Below are 26,035 nucleotides of genomic sequence, written 5' to 3' on the forward strand. Positions count from 1 at the left end.
ATACAGTTTCCAGGAACAATGACATAAATCTCTAAAATAATAGGATTAGAGCTGGACTGGAAGGGACCTTTAAAGTTATTTACATCAACTATTTGTTATTTCAGCAAGAAGACTATGGTCTGGATACGTTAAGTGATGTGTTCAAAACTAAAATTTGTGGCAGAGCCATTTATTTGAAAACACAAGAAATCTTGGCGAGGGTGTGTTTTCTTTTTATGCCCCCAACAAATATTGGTTAAAGTTATACACATTAAATATATGCAATTGGTTTATTTAGTTCATAGTCTAATATAAGAGTTCTAGAACAGGAATGCGTATCATTAGACATGATGCCTGAGATGTATTTTTGAATTTAGAGTAGATTTAGCAAGTCTGGAAGCAGTTTTTCTTTATGCAAACAGAAAGTTATTGGTCTTTATGTGCTAGCCTAATGTTGCCAAACTAAGTAGGAGACGCTAACCCTTGTAAGACCCAGACATATTATGAATGCACTACAAAAATTCAAGAATGATAAAAATCCCCAGAGTTTGCCAGCTTTGTCACAGCGTTTCATCTCCTGTTCACCAGGATGTCTTGAACGATGCTTATGAAAGTATGACACGCTATAACAAGGCAGTCACTAGGGCGACGGGGATCCTTACTGCCCGCGAAGCCATTATTGCATCCCATAGAATAGACCTTGCTGATCCAGAAGAATCGCTGGAGATATCTCACTGGAAACAAGAGGAGTTGCAGTCCACAATAGCAGACATCCAGGACCTCACTGAGAAATTGGGGATTGTATCTAGCCCTGAAGCCAAACAACAACTCCAGTGTGCTGTACATGGATTAGTTTTGAAGGACTCAGCCGTGAGGGAGGCAGCGAAAATAAAGGAAGCTGAAATAGAAGGGTAGGTACTTCTTTCTAAAGGTAATGCTTTAAGAACAAAATTAAGGTTTATTTTTCTTTATAGTTAACATTTACCAATTGGGAATAATTTGGAAAATATGGAAAACTTTAAAAATCACTACCTGCATGGGGCGCCTGGGTGGCTCAGTCTGTTGGGTGTCCGACTTCGGCTGAGGTCATGATCTAACGGTTCATGGTTCGAGCCCGGCATCCGGCTCTGTGCTGACAGCTCAGAGCTTGGGGCCTGCTTTGGATTCCCTCTCTCTCTGCCCTCCCCTGCTCATGCTCTGTCTCTCTGTCGCTCAAGAAAGAGTAAACGTTAAAAAATTTTTTTTCTTTTTAAATCACTATCTATAGAAAACCACAGCAAATATTTTATTGTATTTATTTTACCTTTTTCCTTATTTAATGTTGAATACATACAACAGAATGCTTATAAAAGTCTGCATATGGTATAAAGGATGATAATAAAATAAACAGCTTTGTCCCTAAAGGTTCAAAGGTAAACATCATGAGTTTTGACTTCTCTTGTGCGGTCCTTTCTTCTCCTCAGAATTAATCATTATCCCCAATATTTTATTTGCCACTTTCTTTCCTTCTTAAAATATTTTTTTCTATGTGTTTATGCTTCATTTTCATGTACGTGTGTTCCTCTGTCACCTCATTTTTTGCAAACTCATCATTTTGATGCTGAAGTTTATTCATGTTCTTGTCTATAGCAAAATTCAGTTACCTAGCTATTGACAGACATTTGAGTTTTTCTACTTTTTGCCTTCACAACTAGTGCCAATAGGAACATTTTTAAATGCGAGAGGTTCACTTGAATAGTTACTGAGGATTCTGGTGTTGAGTCAAAAGGTAGGCACATCTCACATTTTAAATTCCAAATAATTTTACCTACTTCTACTCAGACTAGTATTTCGGCAACATAGTCTATTCCAAGTGTTTCGTATCTTCGCCAGTACTCCATGTTGGGAGATTTAAGTTTTGCCAGTCTGATGGATGAAAAGTGGTATTTCATTATGGTTTTAATTTGCATCTCTATTATATTAATGTATTTGAGCCCCTTTATTGAATATTTCTTGGTCATTCGTATTTCATCTTCGGAAAGATGCCTGTCCAAGCCATTGCCCAATTTTTATTGAGTTGCCCATACTTTTTCTTATTAATTTGTAGAAATGTATGCTGTATTTTGCAGGCTGGTCCTTTGTGGTTATATATATTATAAATATCTTGACAGAGAAAGTTTTCTATTTAAAACCTATCCTGGGTTGAGGGTTTATCCTCTGTCCCCTCAGCGTTCCAGGAAAAGGTTAATAAAACTGAAACTCAGCAAATGCCCTCAAAGTCTTTGTCCCTAAAGCTCAGCTTGTTTCTCTGTATTTCCACATGCATATAGTTTGGGAGCCTCTGAATATTTCTTACTTCCTTTCTAATTCATTATTATATTTTAATAATTTTTAAAATATATATTTGATACTAAAGTTTTCATTGTTTTCAGTGAGAGACTGAGACTGTATCAATTTTATACACATAACTGTATTCATAGTTTTTTAATAACATCAGAACACTACCCTACATAAAAAGATGCTGCTTATCCTTTACTTTAAAACATGTGCTCTTTTCCTTATTGTAACAAATCTTCACAAAGGTAATTGTATTTGCTATTAAATATTTTATAAAATGGATGGTTGTAATTTACTTAGCTATATCTTTTGTTACGTATAAGGTATGTTCCAATTTTTGACATTTTTAATTTTTTAATTATTTATTTGTTTTTGAGAGAGAGCATGCTTGTGAGTAGGGGAGGGGCAGAGAGAGAAGGAGAGAGAGAATCTTAAGCAGGCTCCACACTCAGCACAGAGCCCAATGTGGGGCTCAGTCTTACGACCCTGAGATCATGACCTGAGTGGAAATCAAGAGTTGTGCGCTTAACTGACTGAGCCACCCAGGCACCCCTGCTATTTTAATTAACAGTTTAATAAGTAAAAAGATTTTACTGTGTAAAAGGTTTTATCAGGTTTAGAATAAATTCCTACTGTGAGGATTAGTTCCTTAAGGTAAATTGCAGAAGTTGGATTAATGGCTCAAAAGATATGAGCATTTTTAAGACTAAGTGGTTTTTATAAGAATTGTACCAATGTATATCTCATTTGCAGTGTTTGAGAGTGCAGTTTTACAATTTACGTGTTTTGAGGAAAGTCTTATCTGCCTGTTCAAGTTTGCATTAAAAGTCTTATGCAGGCCCCTGTGAGGAAGAGGTAATCAATAAAAATTTGGCGTAATACGCTGAATAAGAAAAAGAGAATTACATTCTGTTTTTTATTAAGTGTTCAGAATTCATTCTGGGTAATCCAGAATATATTATACTAAATAAAATTTAATATCCTTTCTTTTTTCCTAACGGTGCTTTATAGGTGTCTTGAGAATTACAAATGCTATAGGAAAATTAAAGAGAAAATTTGCACTCACCTCAGTCAAATGGAGACAGTTCTTGGGCAGTCCATGTTCCCGTTGCCGGTGTCTTACAAGGAAGCTTTAGAGCGCTTGGAACAGAGCAAGGTAATAGTATTTGCAAATCTCCAGTAAGATTTGATGCAGAAAATTGGCAGAAAGAACAGGTGGCAAAAGCAGGGAATGTGGCTCTGTTATGACCCACAGAAATCTCCCACCTGAATTGGACACTCAAAACACCCCAAACCAAAAGCCGAGGGGAACCATGAAACAGTGGTTCTGAGAGATTTCATGGGTTGGATTCACAGGACTGTAGCAAACTCGTAGCAGATTGTTCTTAGTGATCATTCTTTCAGAAGCTTTACCTTTCTTGTTATTTTGTTGGATGTTGCTGGATCAATGACAGAGAATTTAATGCAACTATCATAAGTCTAAACTCTGGCTACTTCTTATTGTTACTGTGCAATTTTTGTTTTTGTTTCTTTTCATCTGTTAAAATCTATGGTATTACGTTATTAGGATTTGAATGAAAGCATTCTGAGTCGTCTGTGCTTAATACCTACCACATATCAACAAACAAACAAATACATATACAAAAACCCGAAATAATACATTGGTGGTTGATAAGTATTGTTCAGATTAACTACCTAGTAAGATATGAGACTAACATTAAAATAACAATGATCTTTTAAGAAATCTACCTTTCAAAACACTTTCTTTTTGTCACCATAGTTCCAGATTCGTGTGCAACCCAGTAATACTTAAGGCAGTTCTAATCTGTCTTAAATCGGCTTCCAAAAGGACCAACAAATAGATCAGATAACACTTGGGGATGATTGAGAATCAATTCCTCAAGATTGTAAGAAGTTCATAAGTTTCAGAAAGATCAATAGACATTATATTCCTCCTCTTCCTTTTCTTTCCTAAGGCCTTGGGGTCAAATCTTAGATCAACCAAAGAAGAGTTAATGAAACTACGGCGGGTCCACAGACACATAAGACCCATGTGCACAGACAGCGACGACATGTGTCTGCTCAGAACCACGTCAGCTCTGTGGGACAAATGGTTGAGTTTGCTAGAGGCTGCCAAAGAGTGGGAGATTTGGTGTGAAGAACTAAAGCGGGAGTGGAAATTTGTCAGTGAAGAAGTAAGTGCTTCATTTTCAACATTATAACCAGTTTCCTAACAATTGTCATCTACATTGTTGTGCTACTTGGCGGTTTGTTTTTATATAAAACAAGTCCTCGACCGGTGCCCTTTGTTCATACCACAGGCACGTAGCACATAAATGTTCATAGAGGTCCTAGTAAACTCATCTCCAAGAAATGGTTCAAATTCTTTCTTAAAAGTGCCAGTGTTTTTGGCATCAGGTAATACTTATAAATAAGTATTTGCTCGTTTGAGCTTTAAAATCTTTATTGTACCTATAAGTTAACCCCTCTTAAAGATAACTGTCTTGGCGTGCCTGGGTGGCTGAGTCGGTTAAGCATCTGATGCTTGTTTTTGGCTCAGATGATGATCTTAGGGTTGTGAGATCGAATCCTGCTTCAGCTCACTGCTGGACATGGAGACTACTTGAGATTCTCTATCTCTCGCTCTTTTTCCTTCTCTCTCTCTCTTTCTCTGTCCCTCCCCTGCTCATGCTTGCTCTCTCACAGTCTCTGTCTCTCAAAAAAAAAAAAAAAATTGTCTCTACACAACACCAAAGGTTAGAATTAGGTGATATTCACAATAACCAACTAATTTTGAATTTAACTGTTTATTAGCTATGGAAATTAATTCTAATGGTTAAAGTATGGACTTAAAAATATGTATGACACTCTTTCTGAAAACGCTCTTAAAGAAATCTCCATAATAGGGGTGCCAGGATGGCTCAGTTAAACGTCTGACTCTTGATTTTGGCTCAGGTCATGATCTTGGGGTCACGGAATTGAGTTTCATGTACGGCTCCAAGATGACAGCACGGAGCTTGCTTGGGATTCTCTCTCTTTCCCTCTCTCTCTCTGCCCCTTCCCTGCTTGCCTTCTCTCTCTTTCTCTCTCAAAATAAATAAATAAACTAAAAAAAAAAAAAAGAAAAAAGCCCTCCATAATATATATCAATCACAGATGTTAATTTAAGCATGATTCAGGATTTAGGCCATCACATATATTTAGAAAGGAAATTTAAAAATAGTATAAAATTATCTTCGGGTGTTCCTTAATCTATCAGGTATAAACGAAGTACAAATTAGAACATTAAATGAAAACCTTTCTCTCTTATTCATGTCAAAATTCCTGCTAACTTTACTTAAGAGAGAAATATAATGGGGGCGCCTGGGTGGCGCAGTCGGTTAAGCGTCCGACTTCAGCCAGGTCACGATCTCGCGGTCCGTGAGTTCGAGCCCCGCGTCAGGCTCTGGGCTGATGGCTCAGAGCCTGGAGCCTGTTTCCGATTCTGTGTCTCCCTCTCTCTCTGCCCCTCCCCCGTTCATGCTCTGTCTCTCTCTGTCCCAAAAATAAATAAACGTTGAAAAAATAAATAAATAAATAAATAAATAAATAAATAAATAAAAATAAAAAATAAAAAAAAGAAGAGAGAAATACAATGAATCAATACTTGATTTGGGATAGAAATGTTTAGCACTGGCATATTTTCCTGCTTAAAACTTGATCTTCCTGCCTTTTGCCTCATTGTATCCGAGAGAGCACGATAGGTCACCAGCAGCTCTACTGAAGCCATGGGAGAAAATTCAGCCAGGGTCTTCATTCTTGCCCTGTCTGCTCAAACTAGCACAGTCTGATCCAGAAATAATGGCCTCAGTAATAATTGCCTAGTAAATAATTGCCACCAGTGTTTCCGTCAGTGTGGAGAGGATATAGGCTTCATCAAGGTGGATTAAGTAAACTTCCTTAAATGAGTCATCCAAGATACCTACCTTACTGCAGAATAATAAAATAATATAAAGAAAAGAAAAAAGAAAAATACTTGATATTCTTTTTTCTTTTTTTAATTTTTTCAATGTTTATTTTTTGAGAGAGAGGACAAGTCGGGGAGGGGCAGAGAGAGAGAGAGAGAGGGACACACAGAATCCGAAGCAGGCTCCAGGCTCTGAGGTGTCAGCCCAGAGTCGGACACAGGGCCTGAACTCACAGACCTCCAGATCATGACCTGAGCTGAAGTCGGACTCTTAACCGACTGAGCCACCCAGCCGTCCCTAAATACTTGATATTCTGGAAATGAATAATATTTCGGTAGTGCTGGTAGGGTGTGGTTAGTACATAGACTCTTGAATGTTACAACTCTAAGACACTGTAAATTTCACTTTTTTTAGCCGAGCTGCTAGCCCCCATCTTTCCCGTCCGTACTGGCACTGTTTCTTGGGTTCCTACAGGAGGCTGTGTGCCACCAAATCCTTGCATTGCTCTCCAGAGTTAAATATTATTGCGATGTCGTTGATGGGGATACGGAGGCGCCGAGAGATTTCTGATGACACGAGACCTCCCAGGTGGCGATGGAGCTGGGGCTGCGGGACTGGGGCCACAGCTGTTGCGCTCACTGCTGTCACTTTAGAATCTGACCGGAGCCTTGCACTTAGTGGGCAGTTAGTAAACATTTCTTGAGCAACAGCTCTTATTTCAAACCCAGGTCTAGGGTAATCCTGAGCTTTTACTCTTTCTATTTTACTATATTGTCTTTCTATCGCTGTGCGCCCATTTGCAATTCTATTGTATTAATTCAGACCCCATTCATTTAGAGCTTTGTAATTATTCATCGAAGCATTTGACAATATTTGCTGGCAGAATGTGTTTTTCAGAGCATCACAAACAAAATATGCCCTCATGTAGTAATAGGAACAACCACTCCAGCACATGATGGGCTGGTACGGAGCATGTGTTGGGCACAGTTCTAAGCACGTTGTATGTATTATCGTTTACCCTCACAAGAATCCTATGAGGTAATTATTTTTATTTTATCCTCGTTTTGTAGAGGAGGAAAGTGAGACACAGTCAGATGGAGTAAGTTGCCCAAATTCACAAGTGAATGGTAGAAGAGGTTTCAAACTTACGCTCTGGTTAGGGGCACCTGGGGGGCTCAATCGGTCAAGTGTCCGACTCTGGATTTTGGCCCAGGTTGTGATCTCATGCTTCATGAGACCAAGCCCTACCTTGGGCTCCATGCTGACCATGCAGAGCCTGTTTGGGATTCTCTCTCCTTCCCCCTGTCTCTCTGCCTCTCCTGTGCTCGCGCCCTCACTCTCTCAAAATAAATAAGTAAACGTGAAAAAAATGTTTCAAACTTACACTCTGGTATTTAACCACGAAACCATCAGCTTAAATGATATTTACGCACACCGAATTGATGTAGGATTTTAAAATTGCTTGTATCCAGGGGCACCGGGTGGCTCAGTCGGTTAAGTGTCTGACTCTTGATTATTGGCTCAGGTCATGATCAAACCCCTAACTGGGCTGTCCGCTGACAGTGCAGAGCCTTCTTGGGATTCTCTCTCTCCCTCGCTCTCTGCCCCTCCCCCACTGTGTTCACTCTCTTTCTCAAAATAAAAATGAAAACCTGAAATAGCTTGTGTCCATTCAATAAAAATTGTATCATCTAAACACTTGTACACGCAAGGTTCTATTGGCATGGTTGGTGCTTTTGTGTGTGACAGAATGAATTTCTTTTTTTAAGACGTTACGATAATCCCGTATCTGTATGGGATAAAGGTTTTGTATAAGCAGATTTTCTAAAACTTAAAACTCTGTTTAATTGTATATTTTGAAAAATAAATTTAAATTTTGATTTACCTTTTTTCCCCCTAAAATTTTACCTTCCTGTTCTCTTAAACAGAATCTGCTTGATTTAATTATTCGTTTCTGGTTATTCAGAGTCATCATTTTTGCTTTGGTGATTGTAATGTGCTAAAGTCCTGTCTCGAAAGATAATTGAAGGTAGAAGGCTGGCTTCTTTCCCATGAACCCAAAGTCCAAAAGACTGTTACTGGCTCCTAAATCTCCTGGTTATGAGTATTTCAGTCTCTTTCACTCTGTTTACTTATGGTGCAACTACGGCTCCTTCTCCCTTTCTGGACTCTATAATTGACTGTGAATCTAAAAGTTTTATAACCAATATTATTAGAATTCTGTGTCCAAGGGAGATCATTCAGGTGGAAGAATGAATACATAATTTTTGTGGCAACTATTTTACTGATTTGGGAGCTGTCTTTATCCTTTTTAGCATAAAGTCTGTTGAATTTTGATGAACACAGGCACATGATCGCCAACAAAATGAAGATATAGAACATTCTCATCACTCCAGATAGTTCCCTTGTGCACCTCTGTAATCAGTCCCTTCTGTCACCTCCAGCCCCTGGCAACCATTAATCTGTCTTGCCATTTCCAGAATGTCATATAAATGGACTGGGATAGTTAGTGCCTTTTGAGTGTGGCATTTTTTCACTGAGCATAATGCATGGGAGATGCATTCATATTGCTGCTTGTATCAATAGTTCGTTTCTTTTTCTTCCTGAGTAATACTGGGTTGGGTGCATGTATGACAGTTTGATTATCCATCACAAGTTGAAGAATGGCTTGGCTTTTGAGTACAATTATTGCCCCAATAAAAATGATTTCCCTCCTTAATCACTTACCAACTTACAGCGGACGGCAGAGCCTGAGATGGGGCTTGCAGGCAGGTGGTTTATTTTGGAAAGTGATCTCCAGGAACAGGTGTGGGGGACGAGGGGAACTGGAACTGGGAAGGTCAGGCCTTCAGTTGCTTTACTCTTATTGGGTCATGGTTGCTGTTGTTGCTCTTCATGGAAGCACCAAGAGATGTTCCATTAAGTTCTAGATTACAGACCTACTTCTTTCCACCCTGGTGTGTATTCGAGACCCTAGATACCATTATCTCTGACACTACAGCACGTCCTTTCTTTGCCTGCTGGTTCCCTGGCAGGGAGGTTGCCAGACATCCCAGTGGAACCCTTCTATCTCATTCCCTGGTGGAAGTGTGGCTGCCTGCCTGAGAGCCAGCACTTCTGATGCAACTGAATTCAGGTTTGAGGTGATGGAAAGCATACATTCCATAACTGGGTCTTTTGAGAGGCCAGCCTATACCTACACCCTACAGTGACCCGGGGACTCAACTGGGTCATATGGCCCAAGTGGCAGGGCAGTTTATCCCATAATCTGACCCTGCAGCAGTGCCTCTTTTTGTCCAGACCCCCCTCAAGCTTGGCAGCATTCTGATAAATGGAGCTGAGCAATATTCTCAAGTATAGCATATGCTGCCTCCAAAATCTCAGTGGGCAAATCCAGTGCTTTCTTAGTGGTAGAGACACAAGACGGAACAACTTGAGCTTTACGCCATGGAATTCTGGCAGGCGCTCGACCACTGAACTCCTGGAAACTTAATTTATGCTGGAATTGCTAAATTCTCACAGGCTTTACGTTCGACCCTTTGGCAGGTTTTCGTTTATCATTTCAGTGAGCGTGATATCAGAAAGGTAGTTGACCAGAGTGCTACTCTGTACTGTCCAGATTGCAAGTGCCTGACTTGAGTTTGAATGTCAGGGCGGGAGAGTTAACAATGCTGCTGGGGCAGAATGTGGTGACTGTGGGGTACAGCTGAGGCGAGGACCACAGGGTCTGAAGAGGTGCGTGGAGGGATCTGATTTTCTGTGTCTTCATTCTGAGTTCAAGGACGACGGGACTCCATTTTGCAGACATGTGATGTATTAGGTTATGTAGTTCTGGGTTCTGCACATAGCCATGTTGATAAATACATGATTAGTCAGGACTGCTTTCCCTTTGGCATGGGTGTTAGGGGCATGAGGAAGTACCAGACTTACTTTTTTGGGCATGTAGGAATGGGATGTGAAAGAAAAGTCACCTGTAGAAAAATTATCCAGCAGTCACCCAACCTCTTAGTAGGTGCAATTTGTGAAGCTCATTCGAACTGCCTTATAGGTGTTTCAGAAGAGATAACTGCTTTGTGTAATGGAAATCTGAAGGAGAGAAAAATTATTTATGAAAATACTCAACAGGGTTTCCTTCAGCTCACAATAGCAGTATTTCATAGTAATCACATATCTACATGATCGATCGCTGGGAGCTATGGGAGTCCAAAAGCAGAGGAATAATATTCCCAGCTATAGGAAGACGGATGCTACTTCGAGTGAGGATATGGCATCAGGAACCCTTTGAAGGGCCAGTGCACAAAAATTATGGTTCCAAGGTATGCTTCAGCTCCTGAGGCGATCCAAGTACAGTTTAGTTATTTTAGTTCTCTCTCTCTCTCTCTTTTTTTTTTTTTTTTTTGTTTATTGAATTAGATTGAACGAGAAGCAATTATTTTAGATAACCTTCAAGAAGATCTCCCTGAAATTTCTAAAACAAAAGAGGCGGCCACCACAGAGGAGCTCTGTGAGCTGCTAGACTGTTTATGCTGTTACCAAGAAAATGTGGAGAAGCAGCAGCTATTACTGACCTTACTTCTTCAGCGCCTAAGAAGTATCCAGAATGCTCCCCAAAGCTTACAGGCTGTAGAAACTGTAAACTGTCCAGCATTTCAAGAGATTACATCGATGCAAGAACGATGCAACAAGTAAGTCTTATGAAAAACAATTACGGCAACGTGCTTGATGACTCAGGCTTAAAATTTAGAGAATATTGGCTATTGAAAATATAAAAATATAGAATAATGACAAATGGTGTGATGGAATTGCGTTAACACAGAAAAGTATACAGTGTTGGCAATGTATATCCACTGTGGAAACTATTACAATGGTTCTTCAGAAGATTCAAAATAGAATTACCCCAGGATCCAGTAACTCCACTATTAAGTATCTACCCAGGGAAAATGAAAACACTAACTCTAAAAGATACATGCACCTCTATGTTTATTGCAGCATTATTTACAGTAGCCAAGACGTGGAAGCAACCTAAGTGTCCATCAATGGACGAATAGATAAGGAAAATGTGGTATATGTGTGCAACAGAATATTACACAGCCTTAAAGAAGGATGAGATTGGGCCATTTGAGGCAGCATGGATGGACCTAGAGGGTATTATGCTAAGTGAAATAAGTCAGCCTGAGAAAGACAAATACTGAGAAAGACAAATGTGATTCCACTCATAAATGGAATCTTAAAAAAAAAAAAAAAAAGTATAAATGAACACGAAGCAGAACCAGAGGGGAGGTGGGTGGGGGGTGGGCAAAATGAGTGAAGGGGAGTGGGAGGTACAGGCCTTTAGTTATGGAATCGGTAACTCTGGGAATAAAAAGCAGAGCATAGGGGCGCCTGGGTGGCGCAGTCAGTTAAGCGTCCGACTTCAGCCAGGTCACTATCTCGCGGTCCGTGAGTTCGAGCCCCGCATCAGGCTCTGGGCTGATGGCTCAGAGCCTGGAGCCTGTTTCCGATTCTGTGTCTCCCTCTCTCTCTGCCCCTCCCCCGTTCATGCTCTGTCTCTCTCTGTCCCAAAAATAAATAAACGTTGAAAAAAAATTTTTTTTAAAAAAATAAAAAGCAGAGCATAAGGAATGTAGTCAATATTGTAACAGTGATGTAACAGGATAGTTGGGGTGAGTGTAGTATAATGTATAAACCTGTCAAATCACTAAGTTGTACACCTGAAACTAATGTAACATTGCGTGTCAACTATACTCAAAGAAGAGGGGGTGCGGATGGAAAAGATCAGTAACAATGATGAAAACCAGTCCATATTCTGTATCCTGGTATTATTGAGGATGAATAGCCGTTGAATTTTTTTACTCATGATTGCTTTTTTTTTTTTTTTTTTTTTCTATTTTTGTAACACATATTCATTATAGGCGGTTCGGGGAATGTGGAAAATTATAAAGGTTAATATAACCCCCCTCTTTAATTTTATCATTCAACAACAATCACTGCCAATCACTTACCTTTTTTTGTTATAATTCTATTTTTAAACAAATTATGATAGTACTATATTGTTTCGTTGTGTGCTAAATCATTTATCAGCATATCATGTTAGTTTTCCTATGCCATTAAATGTTCCTTAAAACATAATTATGTAATATTTCACCATGTGAATATACCATAATTTATTTAACCAAACTCCTATTATAAAATCTTTAAATTATACATGGTTTTCACTTTTATAAAAACACGGTCGTGAGGGGGCTCCTGGGTGGCTCAGTCGGTTAAGCGTCCGACTTCGGCTCAGGTCATGATCTTGCCATTCAGAGCTCGAGCCCCGCGTCGAGCTCTATGCTGACAACTCAGAGCCTGGAGCCTGGTTCAAATTCTGTGTCTCCCTCTCTCTCTCTGCCCCTCCCTTGCTTGTGCTCTGTCTCTGTCTCTCTCTCTCTCTCTGAAAAATAAGTAAACATTAAAAAGAAACCACTGTAGTGAATATTCTTATGCCAGAATCTCTGCATCTGTGATTAATTCTTTGAGAAAGACACCAAGAAGCAGAATCAGTAGGTCAAAGGATATAATATGTTTATGGCTAGAAATACTTACCCAATAGCTGTCAGGAAAGACTGTACCCTCTTAAATTCCTCTACTAATATGGTAGTTACATCCACAGCAAATGGGGTCATCTGTCCCCAAGAGCCCACCCATGCATGACTCCATTCTCACCTCTAAGTCATATTCAGTTCAACTGACGGATCATGTGGAGAAAAGTCAGATGGAGACAGCAGTTGGAATGTAAAGTGTGAAAAGAGGATTTTTTTTAAAGTTTATTTACTGAGAGAGAGAGAAAGAGCAGGAGCGGGGGAGGGGCAGAAAGAGACTGAGAGAGCGAGAGAATCCCAAACAGGCTCCGCACTGTCAGCGCAGAGCCTGATGCGGGGCTCAAACTCACAAACTGTGAGACCACGACCTGAGCCTAAATCCAGAATCAGATGCTTAACCAACTGAACCACCCAGGAGCCCCAAAAAGAGGATATTTTGAGATGAAAGTTTGGAGAGGCTTTTGACTGAGTGATAGAATTTGCTATATGTTTGTATATGTAGTATATAAACCACTGAAAATTGGTACTTTTCTCTCAGGAAAAATAATCTTCTTTTGCGAACTATGCTGACATTGTGTTAATTGTTGAAATAAAAATTATTTCACAAGACAGCAGGATAAGAACAATTTTATTTTGATGTTATATGTTAGGCTTTTTCAGAAAGCTCAAGAAAATAAGGAATTGGTGGAGAATGAAACCCAAGAAAGACATTCCTTCACAAAAGAAATAAGTACTTTGAAGAATTTATTTCAACAGACCGCAACTTCTTTCCAAAATATGGAATTACACGACCACCCAGAAAAGGCAGAACAGTTCGAGGTGAGTGAGGAATGAAGTGAGGAACCAGTGAATGTGGCTGATACTGGTCTGCAGTCGTGAATGGAAATTCCTTGGGGCAGGGGTAACTCTGTGACTGGAGTGGAGGGAGTGGCCCAGGAGAGAGGAAAGCATGGGCAAAGGCCCCGTGGCATGGTGGGGCCAAGCCACAGGGGAAGATCAGTGTGGTTGGAGTGCAGAGAAGCGTTGCAGGATTTTTCACCTCAATACCTGGGATTCATCGTCTCGCCGCTTTGAAGAATGAAGAGCTGGACACAGAATGAACAGCAGCCAAAGTTTACTAGGGTATAAGATTAGAAAGTAAGAATAGTATAAAAGCTCTCTTTACAGAGAAGGGGCATTTGAAGGTGAATGCTCCCGACTGTAGGCAAGGGCCTTTGTTTTATAACGTTCTGGACTCTCCCCTCTTTTCTTCCCCTTGTTCCTTCTCAGTTTCTGTCCTTATTGGCTTGATGCTCTAGGTGCTTGGGTTGTCCATTCCTGATTGGCCCAATTCCATTGTATGAGGGGAGATCTATGGCCATATCATTTCTTGTGGGTCAAATGTTTTATGGTCTACTACTTACTTTCAGTTAGGTCTTTTGTCAAATTCCTGAGGGAAACCTGAGGGGGAGGGGAATAGGTGGTACCTGTTACATTCTTAAGAGGAACCTTATGCCCCAGGGGGTTTGCTGTGGTCAGACACTCCCAGCATTGTTCCAAAATATGCATTTTCGCCCACCCTGGGACCTCGGGTCCTAACCTTTCCCTCTCGGCCTACTGAATCTTGTCTTTTCCTATCACAGTAGAGAGCAGGGAGGTAGGCCGGTCTGGACCAAGCAGTCCTGCTTCAACCCCTTTTCAGGCGTGTTTGGTGAACAGGGGTCTCAGAGCATTTATTGAGTAGGGTGTTAGACTACTGCCTTTAGTAGGATGTACTACTTACCTCTGATATAGGTGCCACTGTATTTACTCACAACACTTTTGATACCAAATGTGTGGAGTTTCTTCCCCAAGTCTCTGGAAAGCAATGATTCAATTCAATACAATTCAATTCAATTCAATTCAATTCAAACATTAACTAGCAGGAGTTAGCACAGACCACGCAGATTAAAGGCTCACTCCCACAAGACCACCCCCCACTTCAGATGCTAATCACAAGTTCTGGCCCTCCTGTACTTCTGACAGACTGGCTATCAATCAGGGGTTCCCACGACCCCTTCCTCAAGGTTAATGATTTACTAGAATGGCTTGCAGAAGTCAGGAAAGCACTTTACTATTACTGGTTTGTTACAAAGGATGCAACTCAGGGTCCGTCGATAAGAGATGCATAGACCGAGGTAAGGGCGAAGAGCCTCCAAGCCCTCTCTGAGTGTGCCGCTCTCCCAGCACCAACTCCAGACTCTCCAGACCTCATCGATTAGGGTTTTTTATGGTGGTCCTATTATGCAGGCAGATTGGTTAAATCGCTGGCCATTGATGATTAACTCAATCTCTAGCACCTGGCCCCACCCTAGGGGGTTGGGAAATGGGGCTGGAAGTTCACTTGATTGGTTCCTCGGACAACCAGCCCCGCCCCCCATCGAGAATCTATCTGGGGGAGCCTCCAGAAGTCACTTATTAGCATAAGCTCAGGTATAGTTGAAAAGGGCTTGTTATGAATAACAAAACGCACTCCTTTACTCCTATCCCAGAAATTCCAAGGGCCTTAGAAAGTGCTCAGGAACCAGGGCTGAAGACGAACTGTATCTCTTAAATCACCCTATCCTAAGGACTGTGCACACGCGCCCCCCCCCCCACCGCTCCCCCCCACCCCTGTGCCTTTTGGGACCTCATGTCTCTTAGAATGATTCCAGTCCAATGGTAACAAGCAAAACAGACATTTGGAAGTTTACTCAAAAATCACGTGTGGTTGTTAACCATTGCTCAGTGTTCATAGAGGGAATTTACTCTCCCTCAGTCTTCATGGAGAACCCATCCAAGTGTAGCTCTATATTCTCTGACTAGGTCTAGATAAAACCGGACGGCACTGTACTTCAAACCCCACTTTTGTCTGAATGGCATTGTTCTCTAACTTTCTGCCTCTGGATTTGTTCTCTGCCGAAGGTAAAGAAAAGGAAAGCAGTGACACATCACGGAGTCATTCAAAATTGTAATCATTCTTCAGTGCGGTGACTCAACCTATTAACACAAATAATGCTACTGAACAGTTACTGTAAAAACAAAACAAACTCCCCAAAAGCCACAGTAAAGTCAAGAAGGATTTTTCCACTGGATCTTTGGGAGACTTTCCCAAACAAATGAGTTTCTCCTTTATAATTAGTGCAAGAGAACGTAGATCAGATTTTGTTTCTAGGCCACAACCAATAGACTATTTGTTCAGGTTTCTTTTATCTTTTAAAGCCCACATTCTTTGCAGGGAACTGGAACCCTCCCTTTTGAAAGAAGTTGAGCTCTGCTGGGCTGTCTAATTACATGAAAGCAGACACTTTTGCTTCAAGCGTAGGGCTTTTAGTGGCCTTGAATCATTGTGATGATAATGTAGGAAGAAGCAGAAATGGCAACAAGTTAATAACAACAACAACAACAAAAAACTTCTTTGAAACTTTTTTGCTACTTGTGGCTTTCTAGATCAAGACTGCAAGTGAGATACAGTCAGATCCTAGAGGTATTTTAGAAGCAGGAGATGTTGTAATGTCTTGTTAGGACAATGGTTTGACACCATGAAGAGATATCAAGTTTAATTCTTACAAACTAGAAAGCATCATCTGACCAAGCAGAGTATCTCTCCGGCTTAATCGGCTTGTATCAGTAGTGAGGCTTTGTCATGCAAAGTGTGCTCATTTAAATCATAAGGATGTGCTGGGAAGCTGCTTTTACTTTGAGAGTTACACTTTTTCCCTGTCCTGTGAGTATTTGAAACTCTCTTGATGTTTTTAGGAGCTTCAAAGCATTTTTAAGAAAGGGAAGCTGACTTTTGAGAATATTATGGAAAAACTGCGAATCAAGTATTCTGAAATGTATACCCTAGTCCCTGCAGAGATTGAATCCCAGGTGGAAGAATGCAGAAAAGCATTAGAAGACATAGACGAGAAGGTAATAATAATGTTTGTACTAGTGTTATTATTTACGAGTTGAAGAGATACAAAGAAAAGACGACGTAATGTCACATTTTCATTTGCCCTGATTTCAACTATGACTGTTTTTATAGGGTTTAGAAAAGTGATAATTTTGTGTATTGAATACAGAGGTGAAATTGCTCTAAATAAGTGACAGATAACAGAATTAGACAATGTGTGTATTTTTAGTTGTCAGGATGTTTAGTTTTTCTTCTCTTGCATTTAAAAATAGAATTGTCCGTTAGCTTTTACTTGGCTTTTTTTTTTTTTTTTTAACGGAGAATCACTTTAAAATTTTGGACATGAATAATACTTTGCTGTAAAATGTATTCCCTCCCTGTGAGTGTTTTAAAATTGCTACCAAGGGCAATTAGAATACGAATTTCACAACTCACCAGGAATAGCATCTAAGACACGGTGTCCTCACAAACACATCTGAGCAAATCTTCATCCCCGAATGGATGAATCTGAAAGTTAGAAGAACAAGTGGGAAATGTTTCCTAGTACTGGAGACCCAAGACGTTAGCAAGACAGATTTATTAGATCGTAGAAAGGCAGCCTACATCCATCCAGCAGAACAAAATTCTGTTTGGTCCGGCATCCACAGAAAGACTTTTGTGTTCTTTTTTGAAATCCGGAGTACCCCTAACTTAATAAAATAGATATCAAGCACATACACAGGAAATCACATTTCAAACCAGGTAACTTCTTTGGCGGTTTTCTTAGGAAAATCTGACCCGTGAAAAAACATATATACGCCTAATATACATTTATGACAAATGTTGTTGATTTAACGCAGAAGAAAATGAGATACTTCCATGAGATACCTTCTCAAGAATCAAGCACTATTGATTTATTTTAAGAAAATAGTGTTTTGAGAGCAACTAAATTTGTTTCTGTGAATACTTCATGTGAAAATCTTTTCTTCTTTTCATGTGAAAATCCCCAACAAAATAAATAATCAGAATCACTCTTAAATCTAGGGTTGAGAGTGTCAGCTGTACCTTGTATATTTGTAACAGATTGCAACTGATTTTGCTTGTTTGGTGTGTGAAGGATCCAGGCAGACTCAGAACCATACTGTATGATTTGAAGGGCTGCTTACTTTTCCTAAATCTTGGTCTCTCCTAACGTACCTAAGTTATATGCCTTTTGGCCAAGAGAATAACTGTCCCGAATATCAGAAAAATTGTTACATAGCAATAAATAGCTATTACAGCAGTTTAAAAAAACTAACATAGGGTTAAATTTTTCCCCTAAAAATCTCAACTGCATTATGGTCTGTGGAATAAAAACATCTTACAAGAGTATCAACATCCTGAAATGTGAAAAAGAGCCTGGGACTCCAGAGTGACTTGGGGCTTCTCAGGACAAGTTCACGTTCTCCCCTGATGTGTAACCATAAACAAGTCATTTAACCTGTGTTTAGTTTCTCTCTGTGTACCATCTGCATTGGAAGGTTTTAGTCGTAATAGTTATACAGATATAGTTGTTTTTAAAAGGGTTAAAGGAGGGGCGCCTGGGTGGCGCAGTCGGTTAAGTGTCCGACTTCAGCCAGGTCACAATCTCGCGGTCCCTGAGTTCGAGCCCTGCGTCAGGCTCTGGGCTGTTGGCTCAGAGCCTGGAGCCTGTTTCCGATTCTGTGTCTCCCTCTCTCTCTGCCCCTCCCCCGTTCATGCTCTGTCTCTGTCTGTCCCAAAAATAAATAAACGTTGAAAAATAAATAAATAAATAAATAAATAAATAAATAAATAAATAAAAGGGTTAAAGGATTATACAGAAGCGTAAAGTATTATTTGGTTATTTAGTGGCTGCTGGGAGAAAGCCTTATCAACAACATGGCCTAAAACAAACAAACAAACCAAAAAAAACAACCAAAAAACCAAGAACAAGAACTAATCAGGTATTTGAAAAATGACACATTCCACATTCATTTGTTATCTTTCCTAGCCCAAGTTATTTTCTTAAGAAAATCATTCAGGTAAAAAAGTTACACTGTTCAGCTACTAGATTTCAGATTGCTGTGAAAACATACACTATAAACATTCACGCAGAGAAAAACTGAGCTTTGTGCCTCCTCAAGAAATAGTGAGTTTTAGAGGGTTATTTCACCCAAATGAATATTATGGTGAGAATTACATTATTTTTAAGTCAGCTTGAGAATAAGCTGGGTTTTACTGAGAACAGTCCTATGCAGAGGTCTTTGTCATAAAATGAGAGACTGTATAATAAATTATTTACCTCCCTTAGATTTTTTCATATCATTTGCTCCATTGGGCTCTGTCTCAGATAGTACACTCAGTAGCTTTGCCCAACTCAGCACAGACCTGTAGTACAATCTGTAGATTACAACAAATTCTTGTTGATTGATTTTCTTCTCCTTTTTTCAGATTGGACTTAAAAGGTCAGGTCAGCACAGCTCCTACTTCCTAGTCTGCTAGTCTACCCTCTCATTAATGTATTAGCTAATAATGGTTTGGGATGCCCCCCCCTAGCCTTTACAGGATTTTTGTAAGTAAAATCACGTAACAGTGTACCTATCTCTTCTATCACCTGGACCTGTGAATAGAGTATGGAGCACATCTGTAAGCCAAACGTATCTTTCTCTCGTTATAACAGATTAGCAGTGAAGTTTTGAAAAGTTCACCATCATATGCAATGAGTAGAAAAATAGACGAGATTAACAAAGGGCTTCACAATGTGGAAAAGATGTTGCAGCAGAAAAGCAAAAATATCGAGAAAGCTCAGGAAATTCAAAAGGTAATATCCGTCCTTTAATTTCCTTCAGCATTTAGCATTCCTCCTGTTCCTCAGTCATCAGGGTGTGCTCTTTGGATGAATCTGAAGCACAGAGATGCTCACCCAGAGCCTATAGGGCCCCCTTACTGCATGTCACCTGCAGAGGATTAGTAGAGAAGATTGCATTTAAGAATTGTTCTCAGGGGGCGCCTGGGTGGCGCAGTCGGCTAAGCATCCGACTTCAGCCAGGTCACGATCTCGCGGTCCGTGAGTTCGAGCCCCGCGTCAGGCTCTGGGCTGGTGGCTCGGAGCCTGGAGCCTGTTTCCGATTCTGTGTCTCCCTCTCTCTCTGCCCCTCCCCCGTTCATGCTCTGTCTCTCTCTGTCCCAAAAATAAATAAAACGTTGAAAAAAAAAATAAAAAAAAAAAGAATTGTTCTCAGTTTTTCCATGGTGGGAATATGCCTGAACCCCTGAGAGCCTGTGATTGTGAACTAGCCTTTTCACAAGTAAAGGAGAGTAAGGACCTTATCCTGGAAAGACTGATATAAGAAACATTATAAATATTAATTTTTTTTTAAAGCTAGCATGTTTCTATGAGCAATTCTCGGAGTTTTTGTTTTCTAACGTGAATTAACATGGGGAATATGATACGGAATATTTCTGAAACTTATTTGATTAAAAATATATTTCAATAGGATTTGAGTGGAATTAACAACTTTTCTTTAGACTACAAGGCGAAGCAGGAAAATAGAAATCCCAAATTTATTTGCCTTTTAAAATATCTTGGGAAATAAAGTCTTCGGTAAAACTGTACATAAGCGTGATTTTCTACCACTTAATTCCCCGAGTAAACTCCTGCATGTGGAATAGCATTCTTATTCTAATCTATGTTTTAAAGAATTATTCTAATATGAATGGAGACTTTTAAAAATAGGTCAAAATATGGCTCACCTTTGGACAAAATCTTGACCCTTAATAAGTAGAGGAAGCTAAGTTAACCAGTCTACTTTTCCCATTTCTAAAAGTTGGGTTCTTAAGCACATATTAAGTACAAATTAAATATTTTACTTTGAGAATTCCATTGACAATACAAGGTCAGGCTTGAATCCAATCTATTTGCTAGAATTTTCTGCCACTGCATTAATCCTAAACCAAAACAGATATTTTCTGTTAGCTTTGTTTTTACACTTAGTAAAAATCGTCTTCTTGGGGGACCTGTATGACTCAGTCGGTTGAGCGTCCAACTCTGATTTCCGTTCAGGTCATGATCCCAGGGAAGTGGGATTGAGCCCCATGTCGGGCTCCACACTGTGTGTGGAGCCTGCTTGAGATTCTGTCTCTCTCCCTGTGCTCCCCTCCCCCAATCACACACACTCACTCTCTCTAAAATAAAATTTTAAAAAATTGTCTTCTAGATTAAATACACACACACACACACAGGCGCGCGTGAGGATGTGTGTGTGTGTGTGTGTGTGTGATTAATTGAAGCCCCTTTTAAACATAATGTTACCTCATCACTCTTGAAAGACTAAGGTTATATTGACCTTGTTCGGTGTCATTTGTCTCTGGAAATGTCTAGGTCTTTCTGTTCCCTTACAGCCAATTCTGTTCGTGAAACAAATATAGGTAGACTAAGAGACCTCAGAAATGGTGTTTTTCAATTTAGGTCACAAGTGGTTTGGGGGCATAAGTGAATAAGTGTGCCTGTGATGTTGTTTTGGTAGCACAGGTGCAAATACAGTGCAAAGACTAGGAATTAACACAATGAACCAGGACCTCCGCATTCACAGTGACTCATGATTTCCTTCTCCAGAAAATGTGGGACGAGCTAGATCTCTGGCATTCCAAGCTAAATGAGCTGGATTCTGAAGTGCAGGACATTGTTGAACAGGATCCAGGACAGGCTCAAGAATGGATGGATAACTTGATGATTCCTTTCCAGCAGTATCAGCAAGTGTCGCAGAGAGCAGAATCTAGAACCTCACAGTTAAATAAGGTATGACAGTAACACGTGATAACTACACTTAGCTTGTATTGAAAGGGCTTTAAAACAAAACTAAAATATATATTCTGAGGCAGCCATTTTCCCTTGAATTGCCAGTTTCAGGTTCTGAAGCTAGAGCCAGATGATAGGGTCAGGTGGGCGCCGGGAGGACAGATTTAACTGCTGTCATCAGCAGGAAGTCTGACTGGGCAAGCAGAAGCAGGTGTCCCAAAGTCGGACTGCATCAGGAGTCCAGGAGAGCGTTGGGTTTCCCAATAGGCAATGGGCATTTCCAACAAACAATCTCAAGAGTCCCTGCAGGGAGCCAGCAACAAGAAAGAATGTCATTCAGGAACAAGACACTTTCTCCCTCCCTTCCAAATAGGGGTCGTGGTGGGTGAGTTGTACATGTAGTCTAGCAAGAACGAGGCAGGAGCCTAGTCCCAGAGGAACTGGGATATACTAAGACAAGGCCCTGTATGGGAAGACAAAATACGAATCCAGTTTTCAGAATGAAGCATAAAATGGGAACCAGACTAGTTGCAAGGCTAACTGGGAACTGTTCCTGAGACCCATAGCATTAGGGTACAACTTCTTAAATCCTTTCTACCTATGGTCGGGGTTAGTCTTAAAAGTTAGAAATGTGAAAACCTGGAGGGGGTGGGCGAGTTGCCCCAGCCACAGGGAGTGGAACCCTGCAGGGCCTGATTTACGGTAACAAATTCTCCATTGAAGAATCACTTGACTCAAGTGGAAGGAGTCAGACTATTTGCTCGTGCCTTTTTTTCACAGGCCATACTTAAGATGGAGGCATATCATGACCTTTTGAAGAGTACTGAGGCTTGGACAGAAAATACCAGCCGTTTGCTGGCTAATCCTGCTGACTATGACTCTTCAAAGATGCTGAGTCAGCACGCTAGCACCCTTCAGGTAAGTGTTCTTTCATTTCTTCCTACGTATGGAAGCTACACAATGACGAGTGGTATAGCTCCCCTTCGTGGTGCTGCCCCCCCTGTTCTCCTGAAGAACAACCTTATCTTCAGTCATGCCAAATGGCAGAAGGAAGGTTGGGACAGTGGCAGGCTCTAGACAGGGATTTTGGAGGCCAGGGTCTAGTTCTTTCTGTCCTGATAACTCCTATATGACTTTTCGGGTAATTTATTGTTTTCCTCCATGGGCCTTGGTTTCCCCCCATCTGTGAAGTGAGGGTGTTGGCAGTGAATAGGGATGGTTTTGGTCAATAGAATTCTAAGAAGGCTCCCAATATTCCTGCCCCTGGTGTACACAACCTATATAACCCCCTCTCCTTGAGTGTGGGCAGGAATATGAGAGTATGTGATGAGATAGCCACTCTATTAACTAGGTTATGGTATATGGCTAAGGTAATGGGATAGTTAATCCCATGAATACATGATTAATCGTGTTCATAGATTATAAGACTCCCTAATAGCAGACTAGAGAGATTCTCCAGCTGGCTTGATGAAGTGAGCTGTGATATTAGGAGAGGCCCGTGGGGCTAGGACCCTTGGGCAGCCTTTAGAAGCAGAGAGTGACCCCCCCCCCCCCCCCAGCCTACAGCCAGCAGGAAAACTGGCTGAATTCTCCCAACAACCTAAATGAACTTGGAAGAGAAACTGTACTCCAGATGGCACCTTAATAGCAGGCTTGTGATGGCCTTGTAATAGCCAAGGACCTTCCTAAGCTATGCCTGTACTCTGGAGCCATGAAAACTACGAGATAATCAATATGTTTTATTTTAAGCTGCGAAGTTTGTGGTAATTAGTTGCACAGCATTACAAAATGAGTCCGTAGTTCCTTCTAGTTCAAGCATGCCATGTTGCCAAATGCCCTGTCCATTTTGGTGCCTGATGTCTCCACGCTAGCTTACAAAGACAAAACAAATGAGAGTATTTTCCTACCCAGAGCCATGACTGCAAGAGATCTTCCAGATGCCAAGTATTGGCTTAAGTTTTATTGTGAATGCATATTTTCTTCTCTCATATTATTTAAACCACAAGAAGGAATCTCTTAGGAAAAGGTTTATTCTACAACAGTTCTTTGAGTAATCAGACCTCAACGTTGATCCAGCTCCTTTATATCTTTAGAATAGCACAGTGTATTCCCAAGTAGACAGCTTACTTTATACGTCCCAGATGTTTGAGATTTGTTGGCACATTTCCCCCCATGGTAGCAATTGTAACGATGCTGCCTTTCACCCATTTGTTTCTTTTCTTCCCCTTGCCTGTGATTTCTGCCCCCAGCTCTCAGGTTGGCTTTCCACCTCCCTATAGCCTGTCCTTTATTTTATTTTATTAATGAAATTTCTTTGCTTATAAAATGTTTTATTTATTTATTTATTTTGAGAGAGAGGCAGAGGAGAGGGAGAGAGAATCCCAAGCATACTCTACACTGTCAATGTAGAGCCCAGTGTGGGGCTCGGTCTCACAAACCATAAGATCATGACCTGAGCTGAGATCAAGAGTTGGATGCTTAACCAACTGAGCCACCCGGGCACCCCTGTCCTCTTTTATTTAAAAAAATTTTTTTTAATGTTTATTCATTTTTGAGAGAGAGAATGTGAGCAGGGGAGGGGCAGAGAGAGAGGGAGACACAGAATCCGAAGCAGGCTCCAGGCTCTGAGCTGTCAGCACAGAGCCCGATGTGGGGCTCAAACCCACGGACCACGAGATCATGCCCTGAGCCAAAGCTGGATGCTTAACTGAGCCACCCAGGTGCCCCTGTCGTCTTTTATTTTAAATTGCCTGTATTTTCCACCAGGTGCAAGGAGTTTGCAAAGACAGAAGAGAGGAATGATACTCTTTTCTTCAAATGCTTGTTATGCGTTTAAAACAAATTTACAAGAGTGAGTTCAGGCAAAAGCATCTCTAATTTTGCTGTCTTCTACTGACCCAAATGTGACGTGTGAAAGAATCTCAGTCATGAGGACATTCTAATTTGCTGGCCTTAGTGTATGAACTAGAACTTAGTCTAACTCTACTTTCTGAGCTAGGGGAAGTAGGCACAAGAGAAGGCTGATTTACTGTAGAAGGTATCCTCATAAATCCTCCAATGGGAAGTAAGTCTCAAACAACTAGTCATATGTGAATATCCCATTTTGTCCCTATTTTGAAAATAGTTGTTCTACTTTTAAGATACCCTTTTCTACTTCTTTAGCATTACCAGGCATTGATATTTAAAAATGTCTCTTGAAGAAGTATCAAAACTCCCAACTAAGCTTCTACTTGGATTGTATTTGTAAAAATCTTTTTGTAACCCAAAGATGATTCCAGAAATACTGCTGTTGTAATTAAGAATTATTGAAACATAAATTTTCTTTGTAAAAATAGACAAATTGTATTTTTACTCAATTTCATTGAGGTATAATTTACATATAGTAAAATACACACATAATATATGCATATATTTTTTTTTTTTACTGTTTATTTTATTTTTGAGAGAGAGCGCAGGGGAGCAGTAGAGAGAGGGAGAGAGAAAGTCCCAAGCAGGCTCTGCAGTGTCTGCACAGAGCCTGATGCAGGGCTTGAACTCATGAACCCATAAGATCATGACCTGAGCTGAAATCAAGAGTCGGATGCTTAACCAACTGAGCCAGCTAGGCGCCCCTATGTGGGTTTTTTTTTTTTTTTTTTTTAACATTTATTTATTTTTGAGACAGAGAAAGACAGATCATGAACGGGGGAGGGTCAGAGAGAGGGAGACACAGAATCTGAAACAGGCTCCAGGCTCTGAGCCGTCAGCACAGAGCCCGACGCAGGGCTCAAACTCACGGACCGCGAGATCATGACCTGAGCCGAAGTTGGACGCTTAACCTTCTGAGCCACCCAGGCGCCCCCCCCCATGTGTTTTTTGTTTTTTTTTTTTTTTAATTTTTTTTTTTTCAACGTTTATTTATTTTTGGGACAGAGAGAGACAGAGCATGAACGGGGGAGGGGCAGAGAGAGAGGGAGACACAGAATCGGAAACAGGCTCCAGGCTCTGAGCCATCAGCCCAGAGCCCGACGCGGGGCTCGAACTCCCGGACCGCGAGATCGTGACCTGGCTGAAGTCGGACGCTTAACCGACTGCGCCACCCAGGTGCCCCCCCATGTGTTTTTTAATAAGCTCTACGCCCAACGTGGGGCTTGAACTCATGACCCCACAGTCAAGAGTTGCATGCTCTCCTGGGGCGCCTTGGTGGCTCAGGTTATGATCCCAGGGGCATGGGATCAAGCCCTACCTTGGCCTTTGAATTGAATGTGGAGCCTGCTTAAGAATTCTCTCTCTCCCTTTGCCCCTCTGCCCTGCTTATATGTGCTCTCTCTCTCTCTCTCTCTAAAATAGAATAGAATAAGATTACACTTGACATGACATGACATTACAAAGAGTTGCATGCTCTACCAACTGAGCCAGCCAGGTGCCCCCAGATACGTCTATTTTAAGTGTGCAACTGATGAGTTTTGATAAAGGGATACAATTGTGTAACAACCACCACCACCGTCAATATAAAGCACATCTCCATCACCTCAGAGTTTCCTCTGCCTCTTTCCACAAT

The 26,035-nt window shown here is 40.7% G+C and overlaps 1 protein-coding gene across 1 annotated transcript in view; it reads left to right on the forward strand.

Moving 5' to 3' along the window:
* The window catches only part of SYNE2 (spectrin repeat containing nuclear envelope protein 2), a 349,558-nt gene that overhangs the window by 191,622 nt on the left and 131,901 nt on the right, over positions 1–26,035 (forward strand). The window contains 9 exon segments of the mRNA XM_045451206.1: positions 568–890; positions 3,307–3,451; positions 4,272–4,490; positions 10,656–10,927; positions 13,474–13,642; positions 16,580–16,735; positions 19,378–19,518; positions 21,313–21,495; positions 22,276–22,413. Of these exon segments, the coding sequence (XP_045307162.1) occupies positions 568–890; positions 3,307–3,451; positions 4,272–4,490; positions 10,656–10,927; positions 13,474–13,642; positions 16,580–16,735; positions 19,378–19,518; positions 21,313–21,495; positions 22,276–22,413 (1,746 nt within the window).

The sequence above is a fragment of the Leopardus geoffroyi genome, chromosome B3, assembly GCF_018350155.1.
Source record: "Leopardus geoffroyi isolate Oge1 chromosome B3, O.geoffroyi_Oge1_pat1.0, whole genome shotgun sequence".
Taxonomy (NCBI): Eukaryota; Metazoa; Chordata; class Mammalia; order Carnivora; family Felidae; genus Leopardus; species Leopardus geoffroyi.